At 36.6% G+C, this 10,507-nt stretch overlaps 1 protein-coding gene across 2 annotated transcripts in view; it reads right to left on the bottom strand.

Annotated features, from left to right (window-relative positions):
* LOC134840560 (DNA-directed primase/polymerase protein-like) overlaps positions 1 to 10,507 on the bottom strand; it is a 58,044-nt gene continuing 47,537 nt past the window's right edge. For both annotated transcript variants that reach the window (XM_063856465.1, XM_063856464.1), the window contains exons 3-4: positions 1,585 to 1,734; positions 1 to 1,312 (exon numbers count right to left, since the gene is read on the bottom strand). In XM_063856465.1, coding sequence (XP_063712535.1) covers positions 131 to 1,312; positions 1,585 to 1,734 — 1,332 coding nt within the window. In that variant the 3' untranslated portion in view covers positions 1 to 130. The remainder of the gene's footprint in view (positions 1,313 to 1,584; positions 1,735 to 10,507) is intronic.

Genomic DNA, 10,507 nt, shown 5'->3' with positions numbered 1-10,507 from the left:
CAGCAGACTGGAAAAAAAAGAATTTCTGGAAAAGGTAAACAATATCTGCAGATGCTGAGGAATTGTACAATTTTCAAATATCAATTTAAACTACAAATAACAAGTTTCATTCATGTTGCTGGTCAGCTCATCACTCCCAATCATCAAGTAGTTCTTTCTCAAACCCCTTCCACGGAATCATTTCGTGAGGGAATAAAAACTCGTTGCCTCTGAATCCGTCGCAATCAGGGTCAAAACACTTCTGGTAGAACACACTGCGATCTAAGTCCACGCAAATATACACTTTGTTACTCTTGTGGAACCTTCCAATTCTTTCGCAGTACCTATATGTATGACCTAATTCATACATGACAAGGCTACTATCCGGGATCGACTTACAAGTTCTGAAAAATATCTCAGATTCAATAACTTCTTGAATCTCCAATAGTTGCAGTCTTTTGTTTAAAGTTTCAATGATAAATGATTCCAATTCTTTGTATAAAAATATGCCATTTTCTCGGTTTTCGATCAACGGTTTCCGGATAGCTTTTCCTTCACTATAACCATTATGTTTTGAACAATTAGACAATTTAAAAGATGAAGTGTCTTCCTTTAAGACTTCACGCGGATCGAAGTCAATATTCGTAATCAAACTGTCCAAAAACGTCCTGTATAACTCTGGATTAATGTCCAAGCTCTCCGCGTAACTGGGTTTAAGCTGTTTGTCGAATTGCAGATCTGAAGGTCTCAAGTTTATTTCATATTTACAGTGCGGAGAGCGATTTAGAAATGCACTTTTACCCAATTTGGTCGATTTGAACATTCGGAAGTTTCTGTTCTTCGTGTAAACTGCATTATCCACAAATAAATCTTCGTTATTACTGTTTTCGTCAATTCGAACGAGCAGATTTTTGATTTCAGATGCAAAATAAATTTTCCCAAATAATTTCAAACTTTTACCATTAGACTCATCGTTACTTGGAGGGTTTTCAGGCTCTACCGAAAGGTAACTTTCATCATTCTTTGCCCTCTTAGAATTTTTCACCGCGAGCTGAATACTGTCGCATAAATGTTTCACAAACACGCCACAGTGTTCGTTATTTTCGAATACCGTTCGGACGAACACTAAATGACACGAAAACTTATTTGCCGTTGTCGAATCCAGATACAAAATATCTCCTGTTTGAGGTCTCTCTCTATTCGAATATTGTAGGCAAGAGCAGACAAGTTCAACGAATAGTTCAACCAACTCGACTCCATTTTTATTTTTGTTCACGTTTTTATCGAACTCGAGGTCAAAGTAGAGCTTGCATAATTTGTTCTCAGATATCACCTAATAATAACAAGGTTTCCTTGAATAATAAAAAAGGTATTTATCAAAAATTGTACAAATAATTTCTTCAACGCCACTTTACTTCAAAACTTCTATAATTTGGAAAGTCACTGGACCCTCGATGAAACCCTTTTCTTCTAGTCAAACCCTTTCACCTTTTTCTAGTGAAAAAGAACAAAAACGGCAAGTTTCAAAACATCCTTTCAATCATTCTTATTGCGAATATTTAAACAACTATTTAAAGTGAACGATTCTACACATGACCACCGTGCCTCATAATGATTCCTTTGGTTTTGTGGAATCTGGAAGTAGTAGAAGAAGAGTTCGCTGGCTGAGCAGGTCACGAATCTGCGCTGACCATTGTGCCCGAACTGACCTCTCTCGTAGGCCACCACTATCGAGTCCCGCTCCGATTTTTGTACCTGACAACAACCAAAAACAGTTCAATTAATTAAAAAAAAAACGAAAAAGTTATTGCGATTAGCATCAATGAAAACTAGAAAGCCTACTTGAAACCAAGTCAAGGCCCCGTGTCATGGCCACTAGCGTTGATACAACGATCCTCAAGAGAATATTCAATAGTTATAAAAACCTAATTGATCGCCGAATAACAGTCACACACTCGCGCCACTCAAAAATTACGGTCAACGTGGATTCGGCATTATTTTTATATTCTTTAAGCTGATATAAGAACGCACTTTATCATGCGCTACGTAATCTCATCTCCTCGGCACTTCAAAATGGTTTCTAAATAAAACGTTATTGTTTGTTTAAATACCAGTACGTATAAAATGGTTGAAAAACTAATAGCTTAGAAGAAAAAGAACAATTTATTTCACCATAAGTTACAAACAACATCAGCATACAACAAATATACATTTACTAGAAATTGAAAACTTATGCTCACGGACATCGAAATTGGCTGTCATAAAATACCAAGGGACGCTTCATTTAAGATAATACTCATCATCGGATAAATATTTTCAAGGGTAGCCCAGAGAATAGATCAATGAATCATTTATACTTTGTAGGAACAAATTATAAATGGTTCTAAAAAATGACTCAAATAGGACTAATTTTTAGTCTGAGTAGCAAAAATTGCAACTAGTTTTTTCAACAATGATACAATTTTTTTGAGGAATTGCAATCTCAACACAAAGTAGTTCTTTAATATAATCCTACACTGGACAACCCAAGAGCTTTCCCAGAGTTAACTTAAATCGGCCGCAAAAGTGCTACACAACGCCATAGCTCCTTCCATAGTTCCTTCGTGACGCGGTCGGAACAGTCACAGAAGGCTGAAGTTTTACCACATATGCACTAGCGGTCTAATAAAAATAGTCTCGCAAAAAAATCTCCCAGTGCCTGGCGGTCGGAGCGCTTCGAGTCGATAACCACCAGGTCGATAACCACATTCGAGTCGATAACCACATTTGAGTTTTTTATGACAAGCTCGCAACACGTATTTGCTTTCGATATTGAATTCAATATTGAGTTTATTAGCTTTACTTTGAGATTTCGCGATCCTTTTCAATTTTTGGAAACTCTATTTTTATTTGCTGGCATTATGTTTCTGTTATTCGGTCCCTGCGTTATGAGAGATAACCCCTCACAAATTGTATATTTCAAAGAAGTCGCGGAAACAAAAATGCATTCTCAAGTCTCCAAAAACTCTTAACGTGAGTACCCGGCTTGAGTGCCAAAATACTAAACGTCCCGAACCTGTCAATTGGTGCAAGAACTGATAAATTGATACAATTTTAAAAGAAGGATTTTCGTTTTTCAAAATTTGAATGATTGTTTGTAAAAATTTCAAATAATTTTCATCTTATTTGAATAACCTTTTAAGCACGATCAATTGGCGTACGAACAGACTAATTGATACAATGTAAGAGGTTTTTCGATTTTCAAAATTTGAATGACTGTTGGTAAAGAACTCAATTAATTTTTATCTTATTTGAATAACCTTATAAGCACGATCGATTGGCGTACGAACTGACAAATTGATACAAGGTAAGAGAAGGTTTTTCGTTTATCAAAACTTGAATGACTCTGTTGGTACAGATTTCATTTGAATTTCATCTTAACTGAATAAACTTAAGAGAACGATCAATTTGCGTACGAACTGACAAATTGATACTAGTCACCAATTGAACCTTGATGTCCCCCACCTTATTGCAAATACCCCCCTCGCCCCGTCTTATTGCAAATATTCCTGACTGAGGTGAGAATACAATGCTTTCAGTTTTTTCTTTTCTTTTTTTTTGGGGGGGGGGGAGTTAGCTATCTCTGAAACAATCAGATTCAAGGTCAATTTTGTTTGTTGTGCGCTGTTTGCTCTGAGAAAATTTGAAACTGTCAGATTCCTAACAATTTTTTTGACGTGAAACGCTGTCTTTTCTGTATTTTTTTTACGATTGATCTCATTTTAATGCAAAATTCATTTTAACTTGATCTCAGTTTCACGCAAAACTTCATTATAATTTGCAAAAATTCAGCCCAAAACATCGCCAAACTTCATCCAAGAGGCTTTCAAACAAGTCAAATCCTGATTACTTCGATCGTTCGAGGATCTTAGCGCAAAGCGGGAGCTGGGATTATCGAGGGCGCTGATATCGAACAATACGGAATTTCTAACAACGATAATAAACGGTTTCAGAAAACTGGCGATTAAGTTAATTTTCAAGACAGGGTTGTTCCCGATGTATTTTCGGTCTTGAGAAAAATCTTGCCTTGTGGCATAATACAATCACTGATTTTGCTCTTTTAAATACAGACCCTCAAAACCAGCAAATTCATCATTGGTTAGGTCTATCTTTGAGAGACAAAGCTGAAAAAAACGTGCCAATGACTCCTTCTACTTGCCAGACAGCCAATTACCAGGAACAAAAAGATGCTAAAAGAGGCAATGAAACCGATAAAATCAATCCCACTTTCGTAATCGAGGAGCGTAATTTGCGTTTCTTTCAGCAAATTAATTTGAATTGAACTGAAAAAGAAACCAAAAGTAGAATTAGGCGCGATTTTTTTTCGCTCATCGAAAGTCGAGGTCACTTTGTTTGAGAAAACAGGATCAATAGGCAATTACTCCAACAGAAATAAAAAAAAATAAAATACATTTTAGAAGCTTAGCTTACATCTTAGATTTAACTGTAAGTCGTTTTCAATTCTTTAAAAGGCGCCATGTTTAACAGCTTACCACTCATAACGTTCCAGAAATCGAATAACGTTCCAGATGTCGGCTTAACTAACTTTATTTCAATTGTACACTCAAACATCAGAAAGCAAACGCGCGCTGTTACTTTTGTCAGCTTTTGCGCGCAACTATTTTTTTGTCTTTAGTTCGTATATTTTCAGCATATATTATTTCCTTGTGGAAAATTAGAAAATAATGAGTGCATTTATATTTCTTATGTATGACTATTTTCCGGTGTCCTTATTGCAATGACCCCGCTGCCTTAATACAAATACCCCCATAAATTCATATTCACCATATTGGTCTGCTAAAACTCCTAGCACCTTATTACCAATTCTATATGATTTTAACAAGGAAACTACATTCGTTTTCTCCGATATTACTTTTTGAATTAGTCATTATTTGAGGCTGATTTGAAAATGAATATAAATCCGCTAATTGTATGCAAAGTTCCATTGCAAAGGCCGCTGATTCTTTTTTTTTCTGTCAAAATGCACGCCTTGATAAAAGATAAAACAAAAACTTAGAAAATCTGGTGTGGCAACTTATTTTTGCTACGCTTCCTTAATTGGGAATTTAGAGACACTTTTTCTGTTTAAATTGAGAGTTGAAAATTGGATCATATTAACCAATTGGACCTTGATGCCTCATTGCAAATACCCCATCTCTCCCTCCTTTTTGCAAATACCCCTTCCCCCGCCTTATTGCAAACATTTGTGACTCAGGTAAGAGTTCAATTTTGTTAACCACTGTTTGCTCCGAGAAAGTTAGAATCTGGCAGATTCCTAAAATGCACTTAGACTCGAGACGGTGTCTTTTCTGTGTACTTTTAACGATTGATCTAATTAATGCAAAATTCATTTTACCTTGATCCCAGTTCTACGCAAATTTCATCGACGAGGCTTTCGAACAAGTCGAATTCCGATTACTTCGAGCGTTCGAGGATCTTATCGCAAAGCAGGAGCTGGGAAAGTCTAACAGCGGTAACGCCCGGTTTCCAGAAAAATGGCGTTTAAGTGAACTTTCGGGACAGGGTTTTTCCCGATGAATTTTGAGAGTTGAGAAAAATTTTGCCAGGTGGCATAGAACAATGATTGGTTTTGTTCTTCTGTATACAGAACCTCAACCTCCGCAAACTCCCCATTGGTTAGGTCTATCTTTGAGAGACAAAACTGACAAAGACTTGCCGATGACTCCTTCCACTCGTCAGAAAGCCAAATACCAGGGACGAATAGATGCCAAAAGAGGCAATGAAAACCGAAAATGTCAATCCCACTTTCGTAATCGAGGAGCGTAATTTGCGTTTCTTTCAGCAAATTAATTTGAATTGAACTGAAAAAGAAACCAAAAGTAGAATTAGGCGCGATTTTTTTTCGCTCATCGAAAGTCGAGGTCACTTTGTTTGAGAAAACAGGATCAATAGGCAATTACTCCAACGGAAATAAAAAAAAATAAAATACATTTTAGAAGCTTAGCTTACATCTTAGATTTAACTGTAAGTCGTTTTCAATTCTTTAAAAGGCGCCATGTTTAACAGCTTACCACTCATAACGTTCCAGAAATCGATCTGTCGGCTTAACTAACTTTATTTCAATTGTACACTCAAACATCAGAAAGCAAACGCGCGCTGTTACTTTTGTCAGCTTTTGCGCGCAACTATTTTTTTGTCTTTAGTTCGTATATTTTCAGCATATATTATTTCCTTGTGGAAAATTAGAAAATAATGAGTGCATTTATATTTCTTATGTATGACTATTTTCCGGTGTCCTTATTGCAATGACCCCGCTGCCTTAATACAAATACCCCCATAAATTCATATTCACCATATTGGTCTGCTAAAACTCCTAGCACCTTATTACCAATTCTATATGATTTTAACAAGGAAACTACATTCGTTTTCTCCGATATTACTTTTTGAATTAGTCATTATTTGAGGCTGATTTGAAAATGAATATAAATCCGCTAATTGTATGCAAAGTTCCATTGCAAAGGCCGCTGATTCTTTTTTTTTCTGTCAAAATGCACGCCTTGATAAAAGATAAAACAAAAACTTAGAAAATCTGGTGTGGCAACTTATTTTTGCTACGCTTCCTTAATTGGGAATTTAGAGACACTTTTTCTGTTTAAATTGAGAGTTGAAAATTGGATCATATTAACCAATTGGACCTTGATGCCTCATTGCAAATACCCCATCTCTCCCTCCTTTTTGCAAATACCCCTTCCCCCGCCTTATTGCAAACATTTGTGACTCAGGTAAGAGTTCAATTTTGTTAACCACTGTTTGCTCCGAGAAAGTTAGAATCTGGCAGATTCCTAAAATGCACTTAGACTCGAGACGGTGTCTTTTCTGTGTACTTTTAACGATTGATCTAATTAATGCAAAATTCATTTTACCTTGATCCCAGTTCTACGCAAATTTCATCGACGAGGCTTTCGAACAAGTCGAATTCCGATTACTTCGAGCGTTCGAGGATCTTATCGCAAAGCAGGAGCTGGGAAAGTCTAACAGCGGTAACGCCCGGTTTCCAGAAAAATGGCGTTTAAGTGAACTTTCGGGACAGGGTTTTTCCCGATGAATTTTGAGAGTTGAGAAAAATTTTGCCAGGTGGCATAGAACAATGATTGGTTTTGTTCTTCTGTATACAGAACCTCAACCTCCGCAAACTCCCCATTGGTTAGGTCTATCTTTGAGAGACAAAACTGACAAAGACTTGCCGATGACTCCTTCCACTCGTCAGAAAGCCAAATACCAGGGACGAATAGATGCCAAAAGAGGCAATGAAAACCGAAAATGTCAATCCCACTTTCGTAATCGAGGAGCGTAATTTGCGTTTCTTTCAGCAAATTAATTTGAATTGAACTGAAAAAGAAACCAAAAGTAGAATTAGGCGCGATTTTTTTTCGCTCATCGAAAGTCGAGGTCACTTTGTTTGAGAAAACAGGATCAATAGGCAATTACTCCAACGGAAATAAAAAAAAAATAAAATACATTTTAGAAGCTTAGCTTACATCTTAGATTTAACTGTAAGTCGTTTTCAATTCTTTAAAAGGCGCCATGTTTAACAGCTTACCACTCATAACGTTCCAGAAATCGATCTGTCGGCTTAACTAACTTTATTTCAATTGTACACTCAAACATCAGAAAGCAAACGCGCGCTGTTACTTTTGTCAGCTTTTGCGCGCAACTATTTTTTTGTCTTTAGTTCGTATATTTTCAGCATATATTATTTCCTTGTGGAAAATTAGAAAATAATGAGTGCATTTATATTTCTTATGTATGACTATTTTCCGGTGTCCTTATTGCAATGACCCCGCTGCCTTAATACAAATACCCCCATAAATTCATATTCACCATATTGGTCTGCTAAAACTCCTAGCACCTTATTACCAATTCTATATGATTTTAACAAGGAAACTACATTCGTTTTCTCCGATATTACTTTTTGAATTAGTCATTATTTGAGGCTGATTTGAAAATGAATATAAATCCGCTAATTGTATGCAAAGTTCCATTGCAAAGGCCGCTGATTCTTTTTTTTTCTGTCAAAATGCACGCCTTGATAAAAGATAAAACAAAAACTTAGAAAATCTGGTGTGGCAACTTATTTTTGCTACGCTTCCTTAATTGGGAATTTAGAGACACTTTTTCTGTTTAAATTGAGAGTTGAAAATTGGATCATATTAACCAATTGGACCTTGATGCCTCATTGCAAATACCCCATCTCTCCCTCCTTTTTGCAAATACCCCTTCCCCCGCCTTATTGCAAACATTCGTGACTCAGGTAAGAGTTCAATTTTGTTAACCACTGTTTGCTCCGAGAAAGTTAGAATCTGGCAGATTCCTAACATGCACTTAGACTCGAGACGGTGTCTTTTCTGTGTACTTTTAACGATTGATCTGTTTAATGCAAAATTCATATTACCTTGATCTCAGTTCTACGCACATTTCATCGACGAGGCTTTCGAACAAGTCGAATTCCGATTACTTCGAGCGTTCGAGGATCTTATCGCAAAGCAGGAGCTGGGAAAGTCTAACAGCGGTAACGCCCGGTTTCCAGAAAAATGGCGTTTAAGTGAACTTTCGGGACAGGGTTTTTCCCGATGAATTTTGAGAGATGAGAAAAATTTTGCCAGGTGGCATAGAACAATGATTGGTTTTGTTCTTCTGTATACAGAACCTCAACACCCGCAAACTCCCCATTGGTTAGGTCTATCTTTGAGAGACAAAACTGACAAAGACTTGCCAATGACTCCTTCCACTCGTCAGAAAGCCAAATGCCAGGGACGAATAGATGCCAAAAGAGGCAATGAAAACCGAAAATGTCGAGTGACCGAATGGAAAACCCTTCCGAGCTTCTCTCCCACCCTTTAATCCGAATCGCCCTTTACATCTTCTTCCACGCCTTCACGAATAGTGGTTGGTAACCCTTGAAAAAAATTTAATTTTGATTTTGCTTCTCAAAATGACTGAGAGTTTTGTTTTTTAAGATGCGAGTTCAATTCGTCTTTCAATTGTGTTTTTAGATATTCCGCGAAAAGTTTTGGACCGATAAACCCACCCAATACAAAAGAAGGCGCTGAACAAGAAATGAGCCAAAAGATGTTGATCATCCAGAAAAGTCAAGCCGCAGGAGTTGAACGGCATGACATCCGCAAATTTGGAAATTCAGGCCAGGAAAATCAAGATGAAGGTGAACGCCAGGAAAATCTCGTGGAAGGAGTTAACGGTCAGGAATTTCACGATGATCGTGGAAGTCATGAAAAACTGCAAGACAAAAACGTTGATAATTTGACGAATCAGTTGGCGACTGATTCAAAAATAGAACCTACTTGACACCGCTTCAATCCCCAGTTTAACTTAGCTTTTAGTTTTCATGTACAACCGATGTTTTTGTTTATTAGCGTTCCTATTGTTGGCTCGATTTTATGACTGAATTTTTTGAATAAAAATAATCAAAATTGAGAAGTCTGCATCAAAAGTGAATCAACTAGAAGTCTTTTAAGTTTTTTTTTGCGCCGTTTACTTTCGTAATAGAGGAGCGTTTTTTGCGTTTCTTTTAGCAAATTAATTTGGATTTTGCTAAAAAAGAAACCAAAATTGGAACCGCGAAAGATAAAGCTCACCACTCGTAACGTTTAAGAACTCAAGGAGAAGAAACCAAACGCACGTCTTTTGTCAGCTTTTTTTTTGTTTTGTGCGTATATTCTGAGCATATATTTTTTTTGTCTTGAATTAGAAAACAACGGGTGCAAAAATATTTCGTATGTATGGCTCTTTTTTTGCGTGTCCTTGTTGCAAATAAACCCTGCCTAATTGAAAATACTCCTCCATAAATTCATATTCACCACACTGATGTGCTAAAACTCCAAGCACCTGTTTAGCCATTCTTTATGATTTTGAAGAGGTAACTAAATTCGTTTTCTCCGATCTTTCTTTTTGAACTATTCGTTATTTAGGGTTAATTTGAATATGAAAACACATCCGCTATTTTTACGCATATTTCGATTTTTACGCATATGCCGCTGATTCTTTTTTCCTGTCAAAATGCACACCTTGAAACAAGAAAAATACAAAAATTTCAAAGATCTGGTCTGGCAACTTATTTTTGTTACGCTTCATTGATTGGGAATTTAGAGACAATTTTCCTTTTTAAATTGAGAGTTGAACATTGAATCAAGTTAACCAATTGAACTTTGAAGCCTTATTGCAAATACAACCTCCCCATCGTATTGCAAATACCCCTACCCCGCCTTATTGTGTTTTTTTCCTTTGGAGGGGTAGCTATTTCTGAAATAATCAGATTCCTGGTCAATTTTGTTGTGCGCTGTTTGCTCTGAGAAAATTTGAAACTGGCAGATTCTTAACATGTAATTTGACTCGAAACACTGTCTTTTTTTCCTTGAAATTTTTAGAATTGATCTGTTCAATGCAAATTCATTTAAACTTCATCTCAGTTTCACGCAAACCTCATTATTAATTGCAGAAACTCTGCCCAAAA

Source organism: Symsagittifera roscoffensis, chromosome 2, assembly GCF_963678635.1.
Source record: "Symsagittifera roscoffensis chromosome 2, txSymRosc1.1, whole genome shotgun sequence".
In the NCBI taxonomy this organism is placed as follows: Eukaryota; Metazoa; Xenacoelomorpha; order Acoela; family Convolutidae; genus Symsagittifera; species Symsagittifera roscoffensis.
This window is presented reverse-complemented; position numbering and strand designations above follow the sequence as displayed.